This window comes from Platichthys flesus, chromosome 19 (genome assembly GCF_949316205.1).
Source record: "Platichthys flesus chromosome 19, fPlaFle2.1, whole genome shotgun sequence".
Lineage (NCBI taxonomy): Eukaryota > Metazoa > Chordata > Actinopteri > Pleuronectiformes > Pleuronectidae > Platichthys > Platichthys flesus.
Genome location: NC_084963.1, coordinates 11446440 through 11474294, shown reverse-complemented (window position 1 = coordinate 11474294; position 27855 = coordinate 11446440). Strand labels below are relative to the sequence as shown.

The 27855-nt window shown below is 40.6% G+C and overlaps 2 protein-coding genes across 2 annotated transcripts; one reads left to right on the top strand and one right to left on the bottom strand.

The window, feature by feature from the left end:
- The first annotated feature begins 4988 nt into the window (after window positions 1-4988).
- On the top strand, window positions 4989-9441 carry LOC133975488 (sphingosine 1-phosphate receptor 3). Its single transcript, XM_062413447.1, has 2 exons — window positions 4989-5151; window positions 6469-9441. The coding sequence occupies exon 2, from the start codon at window positions 6551-6553 to the stop codon at window positions 7676-7678; it is 1128 nt and encodes a 375-aa protein (XP_062269431.1). The 5' UTR covers window positions 4989-5151; window positions 6469-6550; the 3' UTR covers window positions 7679-9441.
- A 127-nt stretch (window positions 9442-9568) lies between these two features.
- Window positions 9569-27531, bottom strand: shc3 (SHC (Src homology 2 domain containing) transforming protein 3). Its single transcript, XM_062413446.1, has 12 exons — window positions 24630-27531; window positions 21235-21305; window positions 19112-19175; window positions 17665-17784; window positions 16828-16881; window positions 16669-16720; window positions 16451-16580; window positions 16197-16350; window positions 15382-15475; window positions 15107-15298; window positions 13187-13512; window positions 9569-13033 (listed from the first exon to the last, which is right to left on the bottom strand). Exons 1-12 carry the CDS (start codon window positions 25266-25268, stop codon window positions 12905-12907), a joined length of 2025 nt encoding a protein of 674 aa, XP_062269430.1. The 5' UTR covers window positions 25269-27531; the 3' UTR covers window positions 9569-12904.
- Window positions 27532-27855: the final 324 nt, after the last annotated feature.

The following is a 27855-nucleotide window of genomic DNA, read 5'->3' as shown; positions in this document are numbered from 1 at the left end:
CTCTTTCACCCCTGTTCATTTCTTTGTTTCATTTTATGTTGCTTGTCAGCAGGATTATACCAAAACTACTGATCTGATTTCCATGAAACTTGTTGGAGGGATGGAACATGAGGCAAGAAAGAACTTATTAAATAATATTTTCACCAGTTTCTCAGAGAATAATTCATGGATCTAGATATACGGGTGTAGGTGTCTCCCTTTGCTGAGAAAGGGATCGACTAGCTCATTTTTCCCTTTCCTCTGTTACTCCCCTCATATACCAAGATACAAATCAGGATCTAGGGGATTTAAATGTGAGTTCTGAAGTTGACTGCTGTCCTCCACACTTGACAGTTTCTAATGTTCGACTCAGTTCAGTGTTTGAATGGTACCTTTAGACCTTATTCTATTGAGCAGTGTGCATGTATGTGGAGGTGTGGAAAATATTAGGAGTACTCATACGCACACAGCAGACCAGGCAGTAACCTTGACTGGGAACCTTGCAATTATCACGGAAGCCCTCAAAATGAGTCTACTACAGAAAAACTGTGGTTTCTGGGCTTTTTTTCCCCCTCCATGTTCAGTGTTAAGTGATTCCAGTCCATTAAATGTATGCTTGTACGCTAATGTCAGGCAGTTTGACACTAGATAGTCTGTTGAAGAGCCACTGCACCATTATTGGAGTCAGACCCATTGGCAGCACCTCAATAAAACCATCCGATTAATCTCTCAGCTGGAAACAAATGAAATGGAATATTGAAAGCGGTGCACTTAACTCTGAAGGAAAGGTAAGAGCAGTAGATACCCCGGGAGCGCGAGGAAATGGCCTATTTCTGTCTGTGTGGCCTTGTGAAGCTGGCAGATCCAGACTAAACTGAAATTCTGCCTCAGAAACGTCTCTCAGGCCTTGTTCTGTTGAGATGAACGCGAAAGAGAGACCGCCGTGTCTAGAAATACTGCCGCCACAAAGCCACAGGGCAGGAGGGGACACTCCGCCTCAAATTTATGGCCCAGACACACGGGGTGTGTTTTTTTTGCCTTGAAATGGCGAGGGTGAAATTAAAGGCAGGAGATTTTGTGTAATTGCACGTGGATGTGCCCACTGCCCACGGTTCTGACCCCAGCTCTGGCACTCTAATGAAGGGTTGAGAGCTTGAACAAGGCGAACCCCCGGCAAAGTAATGGCTACACCGTTGTCGGCCAAATAGATTTTGTAATGTGCTTATATGGGAATAAAGCGCACAGCTCTTATCTTTTATTCTATCCGGCCAATCTCATTTAACCATTAGTTCTCTGCTTTGAATGAGAGGCAGTTACGTTACCAGTCAAATAAACTGCATTATGATCAATTATGAATGTCCTTGGAAGATACTTTGTACATGCAGCCAATTGTAACTGTGCATTATGATGAATAATGCATATTTTGATATTTTGATGCTCTGAGTCAGGGGTTGTAAGTTAAATTACCTATATCTACAGATGGTGATCAGATCCTGTACAAAGTTTATATAAATCAGATAAAAAGCCTCAAACTTCATATCTTCAATTTTTTTCATGACAAATTCATTTATTTTCCCCACCAGCATCAGAGTGTCAAGTGGTCCACAGAAGAAAAGTAGATTTAACCAAGCACTGTGGTTAAATGTTCATGCATTTGTACAACTATTGGAATTGTATTCTACTTCCTCTCCAATATCTCTTTGAAGAAAAGGAGCATTTAACTCTAACAGTTTCCTTATGAAACATACGCACTAGATCCAGATTTTGAATTGGATCGGCACCAAAGATCCATTAATTTCAACGAAATCCACAGGAATGTTGAAAAATCTCACAATGTTTAAAAACGTGAAAAAGATCGTCAAGAATCTGCCCCCGATCTGTCTTCGTCCCTCGTACCGAACCTTCCACCACGTTCTGTTATAATCTGTCCGAGTTTTTGCAAAAAAAACTGCTGACTTACAAACAAACCAACAGACAAATGCAGATGACAACATGACCTACAGGTAAATAAACAATAATACACCACTGACTGTGAACAGTCCTCTGCATGATTAATCCTTTTAATTCTTAAGTACCTCTTCCTGATAGTACTTTCCCGGATTGTATTGCAGGATGTTAACTTGTAAGAGCTCGACATTGTGGCATTGGCTGCTTTAACTTCAGTAAAGGATGTGAATTCCTCCTCCAACCACTAATAGTGTCACACATAAACTGTATACTGTAAAAGTTCCAGGGGCTGCAGCCGAGCGATGGAAACTTTCCCTTGCGGAATGGTTTTAGCAGCTGTGAGGCCCGGCTCCTCTGATGGAAGGTTAGATTGTACACTGCTTTCAAATGAGGGGTTGCAGTTCGTAGGATTGTACTTAAATGACGGCATCATAATAGCAGGAAATCACACATGACGGTGCATTGCTGGTTTGAATGGGAGATAGAAAATGGCACCTAGGGCGATCTGTAATCATCGCCCCGCTGACAAAGACGACAGGGGGACCAAAGAAGGTGGTCCGGCAGAAAGTGAAAACCCTCCACCCATGCTCCTCTTCTATGAATACACACAGACCGAGACTCACTCTGACCACATATTATGGGTTTGTACTTGCTGATGGTTTCATAATTGGCCCCAAAGTTTATGTAAATGCAGATGCGAGCCCCACATCACTGTAGTTCGGTGAAAAGCCCAAGGTTTTTCCGACCATGCTCCCGCTCTGTTAATCCAGCTGCCCGTACGTGGACCCGCTCCGTGATTGGTCCCAGATTCACTGCAGGCCCACAGCGACTTGGCGTTTTTTCGTTGGGTATTTTTTTATTTTCTGAGATTTTCCCATTGCTGCTGGCACAGAGTGACCTGCAGGAAACGACTGTGAGTTGTGACTACAACAATGCAAATGGAGCGTCGCCAGGCCGCGGCTGTTTATTCGACCACACAGAACATTCATGTGGGTTAATAACCACAGACACTGGAGGAGATCTGCTATTTAATGGTTTGGTCAGCAGTGCAGCACACTATGTGCTTCGTTGGAGGAAAATCGCGAGCAGCTAAATGTGTGGCGCAGTATAAAGTAAAGCCAATGAGATTCTTGGTGTTTGAGTCATGTTCTTGTACGAATCGGGGCCTTGAGGAGCCCAACGCTCGTGACTCACTTTTTCTGGAATTGGAGTTTGGAGTTTGAAATGTTTTATTTTGGTCACATTGTGAAGTCAGTTTAGCCTGAACTTTGTCACATCTGTTTGAAGGAGGCGTCCTCATTGGTCTCTCGGACTCCCTCAGACGAGTCCTTCTTCTCGGTGCCAGCCCTGCCCATCCTTCCTGGATATGAGGTCATGACAGGAGGACATGAACAAAGGATGGGCTGCAGTCATCTTAACATAAACCCTGACGGCATAATGTATACTCTCTTGCTCTCTCGCTCTCTCTTTGTCCCTGTGTCAAGCCAGCGCCCAGCAGGGCACATCAGACTGTAGAGCTGTGTTAGCATTAGCTGTTTATGATCTGTTTCTGCAGAGACAAGGCTTTTTTGTTGCATCGGGACATTTGCTTGAACTTTGGACAGAATGTCACTCTGCATTAAGAGATATTAGAGTTTTGGTCCAAGTTTTGTTTCAGTTCTGTCATAATAATTAATTCTAGCTAGTTAGTTTTGCAGCTAAATGTTCAAATAAGCTTGAATATATTTTTTATACCATTGAAATACATTATAGAAACTTAACGTCAAAGAAATGCAATGCTCAAATCCTTTAATTCACAGGATCAAAAGTGTTTTAAAGATTTCCGAGTCATATTAATGTAGATAATTAACAAAACGTGAGGAGATAGAAACCAAACCTAGTCTAAACCATAGTCTGTATCTAATGATGGATGACGTTAGACCCACTATCCAGAAATGAGTCCAAATGATCCCAGATATGAACGCTGCCATCTTGCACATTCGGAGTCAGTCTGCGGCGGCAAGGTTCCACAGACACATTCACTGCAAATCAACTAATTAAAACCAAACTTAATGAAAACTGAGCATTTGAACAGTGTGAAGAATAAAATGTATTTGACCTGCACTTTGTCTCTTAAGTTTGGTCTATGCCCCATCTACTAACATGGAGGGGGCGGGCTTTATGAGCTATATTGCAGCCAGCCTCAATGGGGGAATCGAATCTGCAATCAAGTCAAGTCAAGTCATCCATATTTGACTTGCAGTCAAGTCATCCATATTTATACTTAATTAAAATAATTTACTTCTTAATAATAATAATAATAATTTACTTCCAAAGAAGTTTTCATTGGATCAATTTTACAAAACAAAAGGTCGGTATTGAAACATTTAAAAGTGTGAATTATCCAACATAACAATATGGCTTTTAGTACCAAACTTTCTTTCGCCTCTATTTTGCTAGGAGCATAAATCAGGAAATATTGAAATGAATTGAACCAAAACAATGTGCATTGTTTAATGACCTATGCAGCAAGCAGCCACCAGGTCGCGATCGAGACGGTTAGGCTTCACATTTTTTGAACTGTCTTGTCATCCATCATCACACAATGTCTTTCAAAACTATGTGCATTATTTACTTTAACTTTTTTTTGGGGCCCCATCCATTAACATGGAGGAGGGCCTATACTGCAGCTTGCCAAAAAGTGACAACTGTGGAAATTTGGTTTGTTGTAAAGGGAGACGCTACATCACCCATCTTTGAATAGGCTACAGTCAATAGGCTATGGTGTTAATGGAAGATTACTTTCTTCCAGTTTCCATAAAAACGTGCAAAAACACTGGAAGTAACAAGGTGGATTGAATTAAAAATATAAATGTTACATTTATGACTGTAGTTGATTGTTTTAAACATTCCTGTAGGACAGTTCATTATCCCACATAACACGTGTTCCTCCTACGTTTCATGCATCGACCTCCAGCAGCAGCTCTTGCAGCCTCTCTGCGCTCCTCCTGTCCGGGCTGTAGAAGCAGGGAGGGGAGGGGTGAGACTTCCAGGCGACGGTCCAGTCTCAACTCGGAGTTTGGAGATCAGAGAAAAAGATGAGGAGCTCCGCTGCTGCACCGAAATAGCGGCATGGAACCATTACAAAACCCTGAAGGAAAATCAAATGTTGGATAAACGCAGGATCGACTCCAAGGCGAGGAAATGTGTGAGCTTAACTTCGAGGGGAATCTGAAGCTTTGCAGGGTGAGTTGTTGTCTGGGTTCACATTTGGGGAAAGAGGCGTCGGCAAAGATTTGATTCAAAAACTTTACCTTTATAAAAATAATTTCGTCGTTTCTTTGATTTCATATTAAACTTCAGGTAAAAGATGGAGGTGCGAACGAAACTCTTCTTCTTCAGTTCTTGGAAATGGTCCAAGATTAATATGTAAACAAACAAACAAACAGCACCGTCATTTGTTTTATTTGATCATAAATCATTTTCTGCGGCTGACTTATCATAATTTAATATTTAGTTTTTAGAAGAAACAGTAAAACCAGATCAGAGGTTCTCAAATTTCACCTAAAAGTTAAAAAAGTAATCTCTGACCCCCTCATGTGGAATAATTTGACCAAAAAAATTCTACTGCTACTTATTTATGTAGAATAACCACACAAAGAAAATATATTATATATGTGTTAAAAGGTTTAAGGCACAGAGTAGACTGCTCATAAATATTTTTATTATACCATATATTTCTATTTTTACAAATTTCTTTGTGTATTATGTGCATGATACCTTGCTGCTTTATAGAATTTCCCAGTTTGGGATCAATATCCATCCACCCATCCATCCATCTATCTATCTATCTATCTATCTATCTATCTATCTATCTATCTATCTATCTGTCTATCTATCTATCTATCTATCTATCTATCTATCTATCTATCTATCTATCTATCTATCTATCTATCTATCTATCTATCTATCTTTCTATCTATCTATCTATCTATCTATCTATCTATCTATCTATCTATCTATCTATCTATCTATCTATTTTATTTCCTTTTTGAACAGGACACCCTTACAACATATGAACGATAAAAGTAAATCCAAATGTTAGAACCCGATTAGAAGACTCTAACACTGGTACTGATCCCCTGGCAGTGAGTGTGCCACGGACCCCCGGGGGTCTGCAGAACCTCAGAACCACCAAAGTAGATTATTAAAACTCAGTGGTCTGTGTGTTATACAGCTCTTTTCTAGTTTTGATAACCATACACTCATACTTCAGTGGTAGAGCCATCAGATGTAATTTGGGGTTCAGAATCTTGCCCAAGGACACTTAGGCACACAGGATGGGGAAGACTAGGAACAATCTACTGACATTCTGGTTAGTGGACGAGCCGCTCTATCTCCTGGTCCACAGCTGCCAAAGCCTATGTTTCCTGGGCTGGTGCATCAGATGATACTGTATTATCTAAATCCATCAGATAAAACCATCAGTTGCTTTTTTACTGAATAAATGATAACAGTGTGTCAAAATTAATAAAAGCTGTATTCTGTACTCATGTTCCTCAGGTGTCCTACTGCAGCTGAACACGGTGGACCTGCTGACGCTGGGCTCCCTGCTCACCTCTCACACCAAGTGTTAGCCGCGAAGATGATCAACCCTCAGATAAACCTCCACTACAACTACACGGGGAAGCTGGAGCACCGGCCCAGCATTGGCGCCAGCTCGGGCACCGTGGACGCCAAAACCATCGCGTTCCTGCTCATTTGCAGCTTCATCGTCCTGGAGAACCTCACCGTGCTGGTGGCCATATGGAGTAACCAGAGGTTCCACAACCGCATGTACTATTTCATCGGCAACCTGGCCCTGTGCGACATGCTGGCTGGCGTCGCCTACCTCGTGAACCTGCTGCTGTCTGGAGAGAAGACCCTGCAGCTCTCGCCCGCCCTCTGGTTCGTCAGGGAGGGCAGCATGTTCGTGGCACTGGGTGCATCCATCTTCAGCCTCTTGGCCATCGCTATAGAGAGACACCTGACTATGATTAAAATGAGGCCGTATGACGCCAACAAGAACTACAGAGTGTTTCTGCTCATAGGGACCTGCTGGCTGATTGCCATAACTCTGGGAGCGTTGCCTATTCTGGGCTGGAACTGCCTGGACAACCTCCCCGACTGCTCCACAGTCCTCCCTCTCTACTCCAAGAAATATGTCGCTTTCTGCATCACCGTCTACATGGTGCTGCTCTTGGCCATATCAGTGCTTTATGCCCGAATCTATATCCTGGTGAAGTCCAGCAGCCGAAAGGTGAGCAGGAACAGCAACTCGGAGCACGCCATGTCGCTGCTGCGCACTGTCATCATCGTGGTTGGGGTCTTCATCGCCTGCTGGACGCCCATCTTCGTCCTGCTCCTGGTGGATGTGGCGTGCGAGCAGCGCTGCCCCATCCTCTACAAGGCCGACTGGTTCATCGCCGTGGCTGTGATCAACTCGGCCATGAACCCGGTTATTTACACTCTGGCCAGCCGAGAGATGAGACGGGCCTTCCTTGGCCTGGTGTGTGGCGTGTGCTACAGGAAGCAGGCGTCCGCGAACGGCAGCGGGAACAGGCAGTCGCTGGAGCCCAGCCACAGCAGGAGCAAGTCGTGGAGCAGCCAGAACAACCCCAACCAGAACCAGCCGGGCTCCCGACAGACGGAGGTGGAGAAGGAGCAGGAGGCAGACGGGGGCCAAGGAGAGGTCTCAGTGGTGGCAGGAGGGGCCACTCAAGCTGTCCACTAGAGGGGTAAACTGAAGGAAGGGATCAAGTACAGGGTGAGGGTGGTCCTGACACATGCTGGTGGGCCTGTGCAGTGGTCCCAGTGGACAGAAGTGATGATGAGAAGGGAAATAGGTTCTGAGTGATCTGGAATAAAGGATTTCTTGAAGGAAGCAAGGACTTGAGGCGTCGCTGCAGGGCAGCAGCTCCTCCTTTGTGCTTAACATTGATATATCTGTCATCATCCATTATCTGAAAACTCGTTGAAATGTTAGATTGATGTGTGAAGCCAACACTTTGTCATAGGTCATATTTCATTCTCTTGTATGGGACTCATGTATCTCCAAATTTGGTTATTTACGCAACAGACAAATCGTACATTGAATTGTCTTCAAACTTGCATTGTCGCAAAGATAGAAGTTGAAAGTTTTGTTGATATGTGTTTTTTTTACAGGGCAAATTAATGGTGCTTTAAAAAAAAAAACAGTTACCTCTGTGGTTACACGTGTGAGCATAGGGCTTGTGCAGTTATTCAAATGAAAGTGCAATTATAATCCTGCAAAAAACAATGTAATGAAGAATGATTGTAGACATCATTAGTTTTGCAATAAGCAGTATTTATTATTCTATGCAGTTTATTCTGTCATTTACTCAGTAATACTACTGTGCAGTTGCTGTAATGAAAGCTGCACTGTAAATAGTATATTTTGAGTTAAAAACGTATTCGTATTGTATTATTATTATTATAATGTCAGGGGCATCCTGTTTAAATGACCTGGATTAGTTAGTGCAGAGAATTGCTGCAGCTCATTTAACAGCAGTGGTTCTTAGAGATCGCAGAGCGCCATCTGCTGGTTAATGATGATAGTCCTCAGTGCACGATAAGCTGCATGCTCACTATCGGATATCTTCAATCCTCACGTTAGTAAAAAAGCTTCAACCGCTTTGATTATTTTGTGTTATTTCACCTGTTTATTCCAGTGGTGGAAATGCTTGCTATCAACGCATAAAAGCATGAAGCAAAAAACAAGCGTTCTTGAAGCATGTGAATGCTGCATGTGGATTATAAAGTTAGATGCAGCGGTTTATATGAACCAATAAATATGTCTATGGTAAAGAAAGAACAACGGTGAAAATACCGTGTAAGGAAAATTCCCCTTGATCACCTCATGTGGCCAGAAGAGGGCGCAGTTTCGCCTTGTTTTGAGCAGTGTGCCTTCCCCATTGCATGCAATTGATCAGTTTTGAAGTTTATCTGATTTATCATACTACAAATAAACACATTTTCACTTATTTCTAATGTTATCTTTAGTGTCCAATCAGCAGCAGCCTCTATTATACAAAACTCAACAGCAGCATCTCGTTCCAGGAACTAGTCTGTATCACGGTATTTAAAAGAGCGAGTTATATAGAATAGCAACATCACTGCTCATAGATGCTATCTTTAGTGCTTTCAGCACCATATTTCCATTTAAGTTTGTTCTGCAATACAAACATGATCATTTATTTGAATATGAAGGACATATTCAAATAAATTAAATTAAAACAATGGCCATGGCTAGATACGATGGAACTTCCTGAATTTATTATAATTTCGATAAGGACTCCTTAGAAGAGATTTTAGAAGGATTTGTTATGGCTGTGACTAAATAATGCTTCTACCATAAAAACGAAGTCTTAATACAAACCATCCCACAGCGATTCTACACATTCACGGTTTTATTGCCAACAGTCATACAGAATAATGATAAACCATACAACCAAAAGATTAAATCTGTAAACATCATTTGGACTCGTTTCTCTTTGTTTTTATTTGAGTTTTTTTTTTTTCTAACTGTACCTGCTCCAAAATTGTGAATTTCTTGGGTGATTCCCTCTGACAAAGATTTAAACTCAGAATCTGGAAATGATACATTTATAATATATAATAGGGAGAGAAAGAGAGAGAGAGAGGGAACATTAGTCTCAAGCAGCAACACTCAGCAGGGCAAAACACGACCTCTAGTGAATAGGCATGCCCCATTGAAGATCAGCTATTGCACTTTGAACAGAGAGAGAGAGAGAGAGAGAGAGAGAGAGAGAGAGAAATAGAGAGAGAGAGAGAAGGAGAAAATAAAAACAAAATTTTATACAAATAAAAGGCACATTTTCATCAACAGAAATCTGGAAAGAAGCCATGTTCTTATATGTGTCCCAGCGTGTCGGGTTGGTTCCATCATTTGTTGACACCGCGGAGCTAATCGAGAGATTCAAGTATGAAAGTTGTTCCTGCTGTTTTACACACTTTGTTCCAAACATTGCACATTTTACCGAGATGATTCCACAAATTCACTTTCCAGTCACAGATCCCGAAAATAATGCATTATATTAGAATAGTGCGCGTGATTCCATCTCCCGCGATATTAGAATTGATGACATCCTGTCACAAAGAATCAGACAAATTAAAAGATGATGGCAGGTAACTGAAAAAAACAACAACTAAAAAAACGTAATCGTTCTTTGCGTCCCTCTCCCTCAGAAAAATATGTGATTTTTTTCGAATTATCCCAATACAATACCCAACGCTTAATATGTGTTTGTCATCGATGCATGTACTGTACACTCCCTCTTGCAGCAAAATACAGGCACGTTATATTACATTGCATCTGTCTTGTCAAACCCATTGAACACATGCTGATTTTGGTTCAATTGAAGTGGTCCAGTGCATATCAAATACAATGCCCCATTCATTTGGTAGCCATCAGAGTACTGATAATACTATAAGGATGAGTGTATTATTTCTATAAGCCTTTTTTTCTTCAGATTTTTGATTCCAACTCTACAAAAACGTCTGTAACCTAAATACCATAAACTGTTCTGAGGAAAGATTGTGTATAGTGGACTTCAAAATGCAAGTTAACTGTGAGCTGTCCTCTATACAGGTGGAGTCGGATTTCACCAAGCAATACATAATAGCATCCTCTTCTACTAGGTGATACGTATAAGGGACCTGAAGTGAGTGTGACTGACTGGTGTTTCACAAGTGTTTCTGTGATGACATCTAGTGGCATGAGGCAACACTGCCCTAAGATATCGACATTAATGTCTGTCATGAGTAATATTGAGCATTCTGTGTGTAATCAACATTTTTCTAATTAGTAAAGTGGAAATTACATCTAAACACGTGGGTGATTTGTTTGATACTACTGACACAGATGATCTAACTGATTTTTTCTGATTGTGCTATTCATTTGTGATTATTCAAATAATAACAATATTTTAAAGGTACTATATGTGAGAATGTGAAGCACTAATATGTACTAATTGTTATCATGGTTGCTTCTAACGGCCTGTGGACTGGTGTTCCATGTAAAAGACTCTGGACACATTTGGGAAAATCCAAAGGACCAACAGAGTGAAAAACTAGCTAACGCTAGCTTAGAAATGGAGTCCCATAACACTAATTAATGACTTGCTCCCAGCACAAGACAAACATATTGGAACCTATTATCTTGCAGTTTCTATGTCGATGTTGTGTGTCCTATCATCTGTTCATGATTGAAGTTATCTTAGGAATATCATTGTATCAATTATACTGTTTATAAAGATGGACAAACATCACTGCTTTCCAAACATGAAGCCAAAAATGCCGATCGCTACCTGGTGCCTGGCTGCAGTACAGGTCATAAACCTCGACTGCTCCTAAAATGTCAAGAGCAAACGACAAATTAATTTTTCCAAAATTTCTTTGCAAGACTTTGGCACCAAAAGTGCAAGATGGAAGCTTTTGTATCAGAGATAGTTTGGCTTAATTCAGGATAGTTGGAAAAGTGGAGATGTGTCGTCCATCTTTATTTAAAGTCTTTGATCTCAACTTCTAATATACAGAAACATTAGCATGTCAATTTAGAGAAATAAGAGTTGTGATAAAAAGTTTGACAACACCTTTAGTTGGAACCATTAGCATTGTCATCCAGTATATTTAGCCTTGATAACTTTGCAGAGCCTGTTGGTGGAAGCTACAAAAATATCGATTAATAAAGTGGGCTGGCTAGCGAACAGCAAGTCAATGTTTTATCCAATAAGAGGAGTTTGGTTATTAAGTTAAGAATGATACAGTTTATGGTGAAACTGTAACTTAAGCTATGTCATCTAGGAACATAACGCCATCTATCTCGATTATTTTCAATGTTTGTCACGTCAATATTTTGGACGATGGCCGGCATCCTCCCTCGTGCCAACCAATAGCGTGCGAACACACACATAGACACACAAGTCCTCAACAGGATGCTGACTGAGGTCATTACTAGAACTTATTTGTTTTGATTGTTACATAAAGTACCTTTAAAAGTTCACAAAGAGCAAAAAATGTGAATTAAGACGTTGAAAATGACTCAAATGATTGACTACACACCTAAAAGAAGAATCCAGAGGAGACCAATTCCAAATAATCCCTAGTTGAAAAGCATAAATATTTTACAGTGTCAGCATACACAAGCACCTCTTCCAAACAAAGGGGCATCAAGGTCTACGAACAATGTCCACAATAACAGTTGATTTGAAGTCATGCGACTGTGACACAAGAAAATACCTTATAAAAAAGATTATCTTTTAAAGCCATTGACAGCACTATATGAAGGATGTCTGTTCACACCCCAAAACTTTGTCACTACTGCAAAGCAAAACACATTCATTTCTAATTCCCATGAAAGCAGATTTCATATAGTGACTAATTGAGTGAGCAGTAAACGCTATTGGTGACGTCAAAGGACATTTTTCTCCTAAATTCATTAGAAACTGCCTTTGTGGTCCAAACTGATTTTGTTTCCAACATCTTAGCCAACAGTTCCTGTAGAAATGTGGTTGTGCTTGACAGGCAAAACTAAAATTTCAGGTTTGTATTCTAAAATACGCTTGTTAACACCTCTTTGAGGTTTGAATTCATCTAAACTATAGGAACAACTGTCTATTTTTATATCTTTTAAAACACCAAATCAAGATAGTATGTCCAAATGCACTTATGTCTTCTCAAAAATATAGCATTTCAGTCATCACAACAAAATAACAGTTCTATAAATACTTTTTTCATCTTAGACAAATCTTGCGTCTTCCAGCGCCTCCTGTGTAGTCACCGCGGGACAACTTCTCCCACAAACACCGCCGCAGTGCGTAGAGCCTTTAAGCATCTTCTGTTCATGTGTCATCTTCAAGTTTCAGGATGAAGGAGAGACTGTTCAGAGCTTCCTGTTTACCGTCAGGCCTCACAAGCATCACTGTTTCCTCCCAACAGGCTGCAGGAGACACAGTTCACTCCCGGCCGACACAATAGGCAGATTGTTGTCACGGTGATGGCCAATAAGGTGGCTAATGCTGTCAAATATGTGATCTTTTGTCCGTACCTTTGGGAAGAGAAAGAGAACTTATGAGTCTTTTTCTTGCTCAATGACATTTTTGTTTCACTTTGTAGGATTCATACTCACTGATAACTTAGCCAATCACTCATTTCCATCTCCTTTCAAACACGCCCTACTTGTCTTTGAACTCCGTCTTACCGTGCCCTCCGGGTCCACCAGCAGCAGGTGTTTGGCAAGTCCATTGTGCATGCCCGTCAGTACATAGGACCCAGGGTTGGTCGTGCTCTTGCGGACCAGGAAGTCCCCGTCTTCTCTCAGTAGCTTCTCAGCGTCGCGACGGCTCATTTTGCCGTGATACCATGTCTTGCCCTCCAGCTCCTCCTGCGCCCGGAAGGCCAGTGAACGCACTAGAAGAGGGCTCGAGTTATCCATGGATGCCGCCTTGTGAAGACCAGACACCACGGACTGGGCCTGTCCCTGGCCCGGCGGATGCGACTGAGAATGTATCGCATCCTCAAAGGGCTCTGTTATAGGTGGGGGCAGGGCCAAAAAAAATGTATTAAGCAAGGAAGGAAATAGTCAGCATAGTTTTTAACTTGACATCGTACAGAAGTCCTGATTTGTAGAGTATGATGGGCCGTAACTCATCTCTTGGAAGCTAAAGGTTATCATAGGGTTGTTATTGCATCATGATTTTGAAAATATGTAATTGGATAATCATTGTAATGGTCCCCGGCATTCCCCATTTGAAAAGCATTAAAGAATAGGGAGACTGTGTTTGACAGGGTCACTTCCAGGCAATCAGGGAATCTGGTGATCTCATGTTGCACAACTCAGTGCAAACAAATACCAAAACAAACCTATTACATTTTTTTTTTTTTTATAATCCGCTGCCTCTCCTACAAAATTAAATTGTGAAATTGTCTCTCTGTCTTGTGGTGATTACCTTTTGGTTTACAGTTTAAAACATCCCTCACTGTGATTCCACCTGCACAAACAGTAGTTCAGGAAACCACGAGATTCTGAAGCCTGTAACCCTCTATCCTCAGAAGGAGGCATTGAGTGATAATAAAGTGGAAAAGGATGAAACGCTTAATATATAAATAAACAGATTTTGGTGCTTCATAGTTCTTCTTATAGACATGTTACAGTGACAGTTGTAAATCCACATGAACACATTGATATGAGGTGATACAAACTACCTGATATCCTCTTCAGGATACAACAAAATTGATGACTGATGACACACTGCTTAACATTTGCCAGCCTGTTACAGAGGCACAACAAACAAAGTAATATAAAGTCCCCACATTATCTCGTGCTTGTCTTTGGACTGTTAAAGGAAATTCAAACAAGAGCGGAGTGTGAAGCCAACAAGACAAAACCACTAAAGCTGTTTACATGGTCTCTAACAAAATTTGTGCAAATGATAGTGGAGAAAAATGCTTGTGTCAATGACTAATCGTAAAAGTTGGATTTTATTTAACAGCACTATATATAATCTAGTAGACGTTTATTCAATGAATGGCTTATTGAATAAGTTTCATAATCAATTAAAGTCTTTTTTCTGACCGTGTTATGCATGAAACTGCGTCATATTTGATTGAATAATGACTTTATCTTGCTGGTGTTTCTTAGAAAAGGAACAAAGTGTTTCTGGACGGCAATATTAAATAACAACTCAGATATAACAGTTCACTTTTAATTGTACAGATGACTACTCACGTGTAATTTGGTTCATGCCTTCTTCATACATGCAGTATGTTCAGTTCATGTAATTTATCTTTCATGGATGATATTAATAGCAAAACTCAGGTTGAAGTTTGGAGGTGGGAGGAAAAAAGGGGCGCACTGATATCGACACTGGCCTCCTATTGTCTACACTGTGACATGATGTTATTATAATAGCACATCGACGTCGCGGAGAGGACAAAAGCTAGGAATCCCTTTTTAATTAGGATCTCTGATTAGAAAATGGCCTTAGAAAGTTATTCTGAAGTCAAGGCACCGATACTTTGCTTCAAAAGGTGAGTTTAAAAAACGCTTTGCCTGGAATCCGTTGCAACTACTCCAGGAAACAATAAAAATACATTGAATTATGGGAAAAGCAAGACTTACTCATGTCAAACAGGTCCTTCCTCGGGCTGTCCTTGGCTGCAGCTGACAGGCCCTTGGTCACATTCTCCGCCTCTGCCTGGAGGACTGCGAGTACCTGGGCATCAATCTGCTGCGTGTTCACGTACATGGGCATCTCTGCTGTTTTCGGTGCCTGACCTTTACTCTCCGGCAGACTGCTTATGTCAAATGATCCTGGGCATTCAGAGAAACAACCACAGTCAACGCTGAAATTCTGCTAAATCAAATGTTTATGAAGCTAGTGTGGCTTTTCTTACCCTGTTGTAAGAATATGGGCTTTCTTTCATCTCCCCAGTTTTCTCCACAGTGCCGCCCCTGGTAATATGTCTGATCTACCGAACCTGGGCCCACCTGATGACATACAAACTCACAGTGAATATTTCTGCACTAAGAAATGGTAACCAGGAGTTGATATTACAAAAAAAACAATATTAATAACATATAGTGCCAAAATTCAGATGAAATTTGGTACATTTGCTGATTGAGTGCATTTCATTTAGGATGCGACCGGACTGAGAATGCTTGAAAAGGACGATTTCAGCGTGTTTCCAAGTGGCCTGTGGCTTGTTTGTTTGTGATTTGACAGCAACCAAACCAACCACAGTATTCTGTGATCACAGAAATTAGATTTTACAATAATTTTGAGACACTAAACTGCTATTGAAATCATCTGCTGACTGGGAACTGCCCAATAGGGATTTAATAGCCATCTACATAAGAAGATGTACATATGGTTTGGTAACTATGGTCACACACATCAGCACAAGGTGAAGGTATGCTGATAATCCCTTTAAAATTTCTTTGACATTAGAGAACACAGATGTACACAAAAGAAACAGTAAAGTGAAATAACATGACTTGTCCATCACCAGGATGTGATGCCCCACATGGATCCATGTAGCTCTGATGATGATGGATGAAATCAATCTGTATCACTTCATGTTTACGCTTCTTAGTTTGTAGAAAAGAAAGCCAGTGTGAACACAAAGTTGACCAGAACTAAAATAAAACTGGGTTTCTGAGTGTTTTTTTTTTTTATCCAGACCAGGCACCTTAAGTCCAAATATCTTACCTGGCATCCATCAGCTGCTGCATTCTGATTGGTCAGCCGGGTATCGATGAAGCCTCCAGGTGGGGGCATCTTTCCAGGGATGTTGTTATAGTACGGATGTTCAGCTGACTCCTCCTCTTCTTCAGTCCATGGCAACTCCTCCACGTTTAATACCCTGGGAAAATAAAAAAACAGGGTTTGATTATGAGATCTCAACATTACAGTCAAAGTGCGATCTTTTTGCGTGTTGTATGTGTGCATTGTGAACACTGTACCTGTCGTGTGTGGAGGACAGCTTGCTTGAGGGACACTGCAGATACTGCTGAAAGCGAAGGTCGAAGGCCTGGCCGATGGTACTGATGACGTCCTGGGCCAGTCCGTCAGCGCACTCCAGGATGTGACACGCTGCAGAGAGTCAGAGGAACACATTTTACTGAACATGTTGCATGTGAGATATGAGACACTACAGGGGACTGAAGGAATTAACACGTACCTCTTCTGTTAACTGGGTCCTTTGCTACATAGGCAACATAATCTGTTGTGTCCTAAAAGAAAAAATAAACAACACATTGTCCAACTGTTGTTAAAACTAACAAATATATCACAAAACACAGATGCCAGATAATTTGACGCAGGTCATTGAGTCACTTACAGGGTCTCCTCCTGATGCGAAGGAGATGGACTGCATGTGATGGTTTGCAATGATCTGTCAGGAGTAAAATCGCAACATTTCTGCAAACATGCAGCACAGGTTCTACACACATGTTCTACATATGTATTGATAACAATGGATAGATTCTAAAATTACAATTCAGACATCAGGATAAGAGGGTGTAGGGATTGACCAGGTCAGGAAGTGTTATTCTGCTTTGGTTACTCTGTTACTGAGTGTAGGATCCGGATTATCGCGGATGATATGGTTCATTTGACACCGTTTGATTGACAGTGGGGTGAAAGGAGTAATGAGTCAATCACTGATCAGAAAGAAAAAGACTTCAATATCATACATATCTGGATTAAAACCGTTGTGAGCATCAAGCTGCCAACTTCCCCTGATATTTCCAGTAACATCCATAGAGTACATGTCCTCCTGGTTGTTTTCCTCTTTTATTTCCTCTGCTCTTTCATAACACAAGACATCCTTCTTCAAAGCAAAAAATCTCAGCACCTTCGCAGAAGCTAAAAATAAGACTTTCCTCCATTGTGAGAATCTAATTTTAGAAACAAAAGTCTACTGGTCACTTTTTCAGCTTGTTATTTTACCATTGACACAATCCATGGTACGTTGTTGAGAATACTATTTGATCGTCTCCAGTGAATCTTTTATAAGTTTCTCCATTTTCCCTGACTCAGTGATACTTGTGTATAGAGGCAGTCTACATTAAAAGTATTTGGGGTGATGTTTTCAAAACACCATCTTACACAATGTTGCCATTTTGTTATACTGTCATAGTAGTATCATGAACATTGTTTTTGTTTGTAATCTGACCTGTTTGCAGTCGGGGGTCATCAGGTTGAGGCTACTGGTGGAAATGTTCAGGTTGATGGACATGCCAGCGAACTGCAGGTTGCTCTTGCCCAGGATACTCGACAGAGCTTTGGACGGTGGCTGACAAGGACATAGACAGACACATATAAAACTAATTAAAGCTGAATATATTTTACCAAAGATACAGTTCAATTTAAAGAAACATTTTTGGGGGCTAAATAAAACTTTTATCCCAATCTCATGTCTCTAATTCTGTTAAATAATGAATGAAGCTACAGCCAGCGGCTAGGCAGCTTAGCTTAGCATACAGATAAAACAGAGGGAAACAGCTAATGTGGCTCTTTACGAGGCCAATAAAATCCATGTTCAAAGTAAAGAAAGAAGACTGTAATACCTCCAACAATGAGGTGTAGTACTTGCGAAGTACTTGCGTAATCTTGCGTTCAACCAAACAAACCAACCAACCAACACTTGTTTGTTTGAAAGCAAGATTACGCAAGTACTACTAGACTATTACTGCAAAACTTGGTTTTTATTTCACCAATTTCCCAATAATTCATGGATTTTCAAGAAAAGATTTAGGCACTATATGCAATTTTGTGCAGTTTCAAATAAAAAGCTGAATGGATTTAAATATGGGTTCCTAATGGAATTTTGGTCTCTTGGTGAAGGTATGCGTTCAACTAAGTGCCACTCTAGTTGTTTAGATTATACTATAGATCATAGATTGGCCCAGGATAATATCATCTAAAACTGTAAAGGAGATTGTTAAAGTTTGGATACTTAAAATACTATGAATAGTGTTTTTAATAAAGAGAAGAGCAGAAAAATGTTGACCAACCCATTTAGAATTGCCAGCATCAAGCTGAAGTGTGTTTGCCACAATAACATTATCTTACGTCTCACATCTATTCTGAGGGAGAAACTAGTCGGCGCTGATTCTGTGTAATATTCTCTTCCCTGACATTTGAGCAAGCTCTAGAGAGCAAAGTAATGCTTCATTTCACACCCCACATTAAGACACAGTCTCCTCACACGCTGTGGACACACACCATGCACATGCACACACACACACAGCAGCTCAGCCTCCTGATCACAGATATTGTGCACTACATGAGTCACTAAGCGCTGTGCGCCGTGTGCAATACATCGTGGGCTGGAGCTACGCCCACGCACATACAGTCCCATACCTCTTCATCTCTCTCCTTTCTCCTCTGCTTCTCTCTCTCTCTCTCATCCTCTCTATCTCTCTCCCTCTTATTTAACAGGAAGGAAAGCTGAGAGAAAAATAACTTACATAGATACTGCTATATATGGAACACAGAAGGATAAATTACTTTCTAATGCTGCTTCCTCTTTTTCTGTCTAATTTACATTTCAACGTTCATTGACTCCTCTTTTTCATTGTATCTTTCTATCCCTCCCTCCATCCTCTCCATCCATGTACCTTTCTCTTCCGCAGAGCTCCTTTGGTCCCTGGAACAGCCTCACACACCAGGCTGATGGCTTCCCTGGAGGGAGGGAGAGAGGACGATGAAGCCAAGATGGTGACCACACAGAGCCAAAGCACCACAGCTATGTTGGCATTAAATTGGACTGTGTGACGCACTTTGACAAGAAATGCATTTTGTTGTCTTCGCAGGAGGAACAGTCAAGAGTGTAGAGTCATGTTAGTGACTCTGAGAGGCTGTAAATGTTGACCTCAGCATGCTCAATCTGACAATGATATTCAACAGAAATAATGTTTAGCATGTTCACCATCTTAGTTTAGCATCTTTAGCATACTGAAATAAGCTAATTAGCACAACTAAGGCCGTTGCAAACTACCATTTGTTTTGCAGTACTTGAACATAAGTAAAGAAGATATCATTTTGATTTGACATCAAAATGATTACAGTTCATCCTGCAGGTAACATTAACATAAATAAATTCAACTTAATGTCAACGTCATGGTGACTAGACAGAGGATTAACACTGTCAGTAGGATTCATCCTCTGGAGACCATGAATATCAGCAACAAATTTGAATTGCATGTTGAGAGATTTCATTCAAGACCTACAGACCTATATGCTCACTTGATTGGTTATCACAAATTTGACTAAGCGAGAAATTTATTGTAGATAAGCTAAATAAAAATATTGAGGGTATTTCGGCCTCTAAATTTCTGTAAGAAGCTCCACTTTACTCACTTTTGGAGGAAAGTTATTTGTGAATGTATAGATAAATTGGCTGTAGCTGCAATCTGTTTTGATTTTGTGTCCATCAAAATACAGATTTGAATATGCATTTAATATAATTAGATTAATTAATATTTAAAATATAGAACAGACAAAAAAAGAAAAAAACTGTATTTATGGTATGCCTGAACTCTATAGGCTGTTACATAAGATGGCCACAGGGGGCCGGGGACAGGACTTAGAATATAAGAGACCTTGAGGTCTAGTAAAATACTATGGACTTCTAGAAACCAGCTAATTGTGTCTGGTATAGGGTGTTGCACATCAGGTAGTGAAATGTAAAACTGTCTCCAAGATAAGTGATCCATTTTATTCTGCTGTCATTTTTATATGAAAGAGAAAAGCATCAGGATAAGAACATTGGCTTTAATATTCAGTTGATTTGACACAAAAAGTGAAATTTCCCTCTAAGAAGATGGTTTCATGACAGAAACGAAAATGTTTATTTGTGAATCTTTCGGATAAATCATTCAGGGCAGCGGGTTCTTTTAGAAATGCAGAAATCTAATAATAGCAATGGAATGAGACATAGGTTTCTCTGTCAGTTTGTCTCTCTCTCTCTCCCCCCCCCAAACGGTGTGCGGTATGTGAGAGAGCGAGAGAAAAAGAGAACGAGATTGGGCCCCTGTGTGTCAAGCAGAAAAGTAGACATGACACAAACCGATTCACTGTCAGCCTTTGCCTCACTGCACATTGGTCAATGACTTTAAAGAGACACACAAACCCACAGATGTTTCCATGCAAACAAAGTGCGACAAGAGGAAACCTATATGTAGACTAATACAGGACATATAAATAAATCATATTATTATCTTGGACTTTGTTTAAACAAATTTCCTAATAATGTACTAATTAATGCTAGTTATTGCTAGTTAAGTTAATTTTAATATAATATTAAATTACATGTTTTTGTGATTTAAACTACTCAAGTATTTGTAAAGTACTGAGACTAAAGTATTTATAAACCTAAACATATAGACAGTACAGAGTGAAGGAATAAAATTTAACCTATTCATTAAATATCCCATTTACTCATTTAAGATTATAATAACGTTATTGTTTCCTGGAGGCTTAAATTGTGCGACAGTCATGTTAAACTACTTAAAGTAACACTATTAGAATCATATGACTATTAATTTAAAAGTACTGTAACAAGAAAAATCTATGTATGACCATAAGTGTCACTTAAAAAATCTCAACCTGTTTTTTAATTCTGAATGTTCCTATTTTTCCAGAAAAGGGATTTAGAAATGGACAAACAAAAACTCAGTTTATCTTAAATCAAATCTATTAAACTGTGAAAAGTTAGAAAACTGCATCAGTGGGAACGTACCTTGTTATCTGTGACCTTGTGGTGAAATCCAGCGATCTCATTGACCGAAGAACTTCTATACAGCCCAGATACTGGAAAACAAGAGTGAAATAAGTGTGAAATAAATATTCAATAGGATTCCAATGGTAATTCACATTTTGATATCTAGCATTATGTACAGAAAAAAACCATAACAGATTTGTTTGAGTTTCCAACTGAATTTCATTGAATTAAACCAACAGCAGCTAGAAAACCTTTCTGGCTTATGGAACAGGTGAATTTTATTTTCAACTTTGTTTTCTAGTTCTTCTAATCAGGTTTTTTTAAATGTACCCATACCAGCTGGGCACTTTCTGAATGCCATGAATCACTGAATTAAGTATAGACACAAAAACAACTAAATATTTTTAACAATGCTCATAAAATGCATGTAAGGATGAGACTGAATATTAAATTGACCATTATTGCTTATTCTCCTTCATGTGCACATGTAAATAAAATAGAAACATCCGGTGGGAGTTCACGAAGCCAAGGTCTGATAAAGTGGATGCAAAGTTGGAAGGAAAAAAAATCAAGTCAATGCTTGTACGTCATAATATGATTTGTAAACTGCATCAGTGTGTTACTGTGCCACATGAGAAGACTGTCGTCCTCCAATCCCATAAAACCATCTTCAGCGCAGACCACCTCCTCACATTACAACGCCTCTACTAATTAATATTGCACAGACTGGGAACATTTTGTGCTGATGAGTTCTTATCGTTAAGACAATCACATTCGTAATCTTGCAGTAAACAAAACAGACGTCCAGACACACAATCGTTTCCCTTTCAGGAAAAAAACATATTAAAGTCATAACTTTCACTTAAGGAGGCCTCTGCTCACCAGTGAGCGTTTCGCAAGTACCAGAAAACAAATAGCCTTTTGTCAATGTGACATTTTTTATGTTCTCTATTCTTAGAACAGTGAGCATGAAGTGCACAATTCAGCAGGGTCAACAGCAGTGTCACAACTGTTAGAGACAATGCTCTGGTCATAACATGGACACTTGTTTTCTCTCATGCTATACAACACCCAAACAAGAACATGATTTACACAGAAAAAGTAAACTACAGATTAATTGCCAAAATCTATGGGAGGCTCCAGTTCCGAAGAATAACCTCTAAAAGATTACGTTTAAAGCTCCATAAACAAATGTGAAATATGGCTTCCATATCATTGAATTTCCCTCTAGTCACATTTAAAACAAAACATGTCACCACAACATGATGTGTTATGCAACTACTTACTTTAAATGGCTCTGTACTGTTCTCCACAATCTACAAAGTGCATACGAAAAATGCGAAAAACTGCACCATTACAAATGATGGACATGGATCTGAATGTACCGTAAGTAAAAAAAACATACTAAACAATACAATATTATCATAATATTCAGTTACTCAATATATTTTATTAATAATAGATCACATGTTTACTCATCTGTGAATGGGTGGATTAGTGAGTTTCTCCAGCCTTTAAAGTTACTGTTTTGTTTCACTCCTATCGCTCTCAAAGTTTAGAGTCAAACTGCAACAAGCAAGATATGTTGAGACCAAAGTAGAGCTAAAAAGAGAGTGAATATTGCTCATATAATAAGCAGGTGTCCGGAAACAGGATGATATAATATTGTATCTGCCGGATATAAATAACAGCCAATATTTTTCAGCCAATAAAACCTGTTAAACTCCATTGCAACACCTGTCTAGAACAAACTAGAGTTAGCTGAGGAACCAGATATTTCCTCAGGATACGGTGGAGACCAAAGCAGAGTGACTATGGGATGTGACATTGCACTTACCAACAGCAGATGTCCAGATAAGCGTCTCTAAATAAATGCTAATGTTGTTTCTGTCAAGCTGGATGTGAATAACAGGCTACTATTTGATAACAAGTTCGCAATAGCATCTGCATAAAATGGTTTAATGTCAATTTCTACACAGCTTGTTCTGGAGCAGCAGATTTAATGCATTCTACATATTTTTAGTTATTCCTATTATCCCATTATTGCAACGAACACCTCATGTAATACCATAAATTGTAACATACATTCTCATCTATGTATATTTTGTATATTTAACATTTTAACAATGAGAAAACCCTATCAAATATGCTCAGATCAAATTAGAGTGATGATGCTATGAAATTGCATTAAGAGAATCACTGCAACGAATGTACTTCAAAGTCTTGCGTGAATTATCGGTGTTCGACATAAACAAATAGCTACCATGAGCTGAAAGTGTGAGTGTAAACAATGTCACTGTCTATCAATGTCCCGTTACAGTAATGGCACATGATGTGCGAGGGGTGACCACATGACGCTAATTGAAAGTGCTGTGAGCAGAACACCATTTTGAACTCAATACACACAGGACTCAAACCACAGGGAGAGCAGGGGGGGAGGCGGGGCAGCAGGGACTGGACCCATTTCCCCTCTCGCAGTGTGGACGCTTTCAGCAGCATTGACTTGACAAATAAGCGCTCCCTGCCTTAATGCAGTTAATGGAATGTCACACTGGTCACAGATACTGTGGCGCTTTGTTCAGGGAAGTTGTAGTAAGTGTCATATGATGCCAATCCCACTGGCTAACTCGATTTGGAAAATACATAACGGGGCATCTCTGTTTACTGCCCTCATTCAGCACAGGAAAGCAAAAACTTGTTTGTGTTTAAAGCGCTGCTTCAATGAAAAGAAGACAATAAGATTACATTGGTAGATGTTCAATTTGAAAATGGTTTGCTCCGTTTTTCTTGATTCACTTCACACCTTGAGGAGCGCGGGGCTCAGCATCACCCCTCCTCATGCTAGTGACTCATTGCCGGCATGATGACATTCACAGCTCTCATAGTTATGCGCCAACTTGTGCTCCTTTAAATGATGTATGATGGCTGAACGGCATCGACGTGAGGTACGGATGTGATGAGACAAACATGCTCTGTATGTCGTCCATCCCTGAGCTGAAACAGCCATAGAGCTCATGCGGATATACAGAAATAACACTATCACTATGGTTACAAAAGCATAACGCTGTGGGTCCATATACACAAAACAGAAATATAAATGGAAATGATATCTCTGTTCATATTTCGACGTCTTGAGTTTTTCCTTCACTTTCTCCAAAGCTGACCTTCTCTGTTTTCTAAATTATTCAATGTTTGGTTTCTGGCCGCTCCTCCTTCGCTCAGCCTTCTGCTGGAGCCTGCCTACATACACCCACTCAAGATCATTTTATTATGATCAACATGATCTCTTCTTTAAACCCAACATGTCGCTAGCTATGCGTGCGTCTTTAGAGCAAATGAGACGTAGTAAGAAAAGAGGAGAGAAGAGGAAGCGGAGAAAAACACAAATGACAGGGTGACTAGAGACTACCAACCTTAACAATGTATGTCACCCCTGGACCGGAGATCTTCTCGCACGAGTGTAGCCACCCTCTGGAGGGTTTGCTTACCAGTCCACCACCTCCACCTGTATTCCAGTCCTCTCCACCGGGCTGGAGCTCATCCAGCCTGCTCTTCTTGCTCATGCTGACAGCTGTCTCCGGCTGCGAGCAGGGGGTCGAATGGGAGGCCAAGCTGCACATAGAGCCGCCCACGCCAGAGACTGCCGCCGCTGCTGTTGATGCCGCACTGGGGCTCGGGCCACCGGAGCTGCCTGGGCCCGATCCCCCACCCCCCTGCAGCTTAGATACAGCCAGGTCCTTGACAGCCGAGGGCAGACCCTTGATGCCCAGCAAGCTGCCTGAGTTGCTGAATTTCAGGTTGGACACCTTGTTGATGAGGGTACAGAGGGTGCCTCCATCTTCCAGGTGGTCAGACCCGTGGCCGATGGCAGTGCTGGGAGCGGTGGTGGTGGTGGTGGAGGACTGGAGCTCAGTCGGGGGTGTGTAAGATGTCTCGGCTGCAGACTGGGGGGTAGCCGAGACCTTGGGATTCATGGACAGGCCGTGGAGAAGATCATCGACAGATGTTACTGACTCATTCCTGAAGCGGTTGTATTTGGTACGGTGAAGCATACCCTTCTCTCTCTTGCTCTCTCCCCTCTCTCCACCAACCGACACACACAGCCTGCCTCTCTCACAAGTGTGCCGGCAGACGTGGCTGAGCCGCGCTGATTACCCTCTCCTGTGACATAGCAGCAGCGGTACAGGCAGCAAACGCCTTTTAGCAATCACAGGCCACCTGACTGTAATTTTCTCTGCTGAGGTTACAGTGGCGGTTGTGTTGGACCGCTACTGCTGCTGCTGCTGCTGCTGCTGCTGCTGCTGCTGCTGCTGCTGTCACCACACTCCAATCTGCTGTCAGTAAAATCCAGAGCTGCAATCTGATCCGTAAAAAGGAAATATACAGACACAATCCATGAAAACACAACAGTGAGGCAGAGGAAGAAAGGATGGAGGGGAGGGAAAAAAAGGTCTCTGCCAGTGTTGTGTTGCAGCTTGTTTGGTTTCCAGTGGGGATGCTGCTGCTGCCGCTGCCGATCTCTAGCCTCAAAAAAAAAAAAAATCCAAGAAGTGGGAGAACAGAGAAAGATCTATGTTGTTGCTGATCACGGATGCTGCGAGGGAGGAGAAAAATACTCTCTACTGACTGCTGCTGCTTGCCTGCCTGCCAGGCTGCCTGCCTGCCTGCTTGCCGGCTCAGAGCTAAAGCATGAGTCACTGATCTGAGTAAAAAACCTTCTCAACAAAAGGCTTGCTGAACACTGCAAATCACTTCCTGTTGGAGGGAGAGGGAAAAAAAACCTCCCACTTACAGCACGCTAGAATCAATCAATTTTTAAATTCCCCTGTCTGATATTAATTTAATGAAATTCTTTCCCTGGTATTTGTTTTACAGAGAGAGGGAAACAAAGAATGATAGGCAGCTGGATTATTTAACACAGTTACATGATCGCTTATAATAATTTGCATTATTTTATGTATGTCCAACAATTTACGTCCTATAAAAAAGGATCTACGAACTGATGTTATAATATCAGGATGAAACACACACAAAAAAATTTTTTATCGAAGAATTGATAATAAATTAAGTGAAATAAGTAACTGACAGCTATAAGCACAGTGACAGAAAAGCTTCTCTAACAAAAAATATGAAAACAACATTTCAGTTTATCATAAGGACGTCATTTTCTTTAGAAGGTGACAAAGAAACCTCTGTAAATCATTGAAAGATGCAATAAAGTAAAATCTTAGCATGAATTAGCAAGATCACTAATATAACGTCTATGTTAATTTTATAATAGCTGGAGAATATAGGTAGACATCACTCCTGCTATCAGGTTTCAGAAAACTCGATAATCGTCTCATTATAGCTGTTTCAGCACCACATTAACATGCGTCCAATAATGCAAGAAGAATAAATATTTCTTTTGACATAAAGCTTCTTTGGCACCATTTATCAAACATGGACACTAAATCTCTACCAGCAACAAAGGAACGGAAAATTCAGTTCCACTAAAAGGAAGCAGAAGCAGATTCACAGCTTGTCTAAAATATCCAGTAGTCGGTGCTGGTTGAACAACATGAATGAAACCATCTCAAACGACACAGAACAAACGACATGTTTCTCAGGCAGATGAGTCAATGAAACAAGCGAAAGGATAACAGATAAAGCCCGGCAGCAGCAGCAGCAGCAGCATCAGCAGCAGCTACGGAGCATCTTTGTCTCCGTGGTAGCGGAAAGCAGACAGCCAGACACCATTCATGTAAAAATGTCCTCAGGAGCATATAGCCAAGCTGAAAGACTGACACTCATTCATAAGCAGCTTCCGCTCTCTGCTGCAGATTTCGCACTGCAGTCCCTCCCAACATCTCTCTTTCCTGCCTGGCAAATACAGAAGAAAAAAAAAAAGAGAAAAAAAAGACAGCACGTCTGCCTTCTCTGCTCAGAAACAAAGGCAAACACACAAGCAAGGGAAGAAAAACGGGCAGGCCCTCGTAATCAAAGGAGGAGGCGAAGAGACAAAGGAGAAAAAGGGCAGAAGACGAGAAAAACAATCATGCAATATTTAGTCTTTATGTGAATGAAATAGCAGGCTGGCATACCAATGTTTCTGTGAATGGAAGCAAGGCCTTTCTACCTCTGCAAGGCAATCCCTAGGGATGGCATGGTCTTGTCCAATGAGGAGCTGGCTGGATGACTCATTCAGGGGAGGCTTGCAGAATAGTGGAAGAGACCATTTAAAAGGCAGGTGTACGTTCGGTTTTCTCCTTAATACCCTTTAAAATGCAGCGCACGTTGTCAGATGTGATATGTTTGCGTGATTTTGAAATGATCACAAGCTGTTCAAAGGATAATAAATCCGAAAAAATTATCCAGGATGGAAAATAGAAATGAAAACGCCACCCCCGTGATTTTGACCGTCACCATTATCTTTTTTTTTATAATCACATTCATGTAAACAGTTAACCACCCACACATTTAATTAACAATTTACTGTTTATGTGTATAAGGACAAATAGTACAAACACACAAGGACAACACATGCATTTTGCTTTTCAGAACATTATTTGTGAATAAAAAAAGCAGAATTAGCATCTAACCTCAATTATTAACATTTTATGATTTTAAATTTGTATTCGAAGCTTGACACAAATAAAA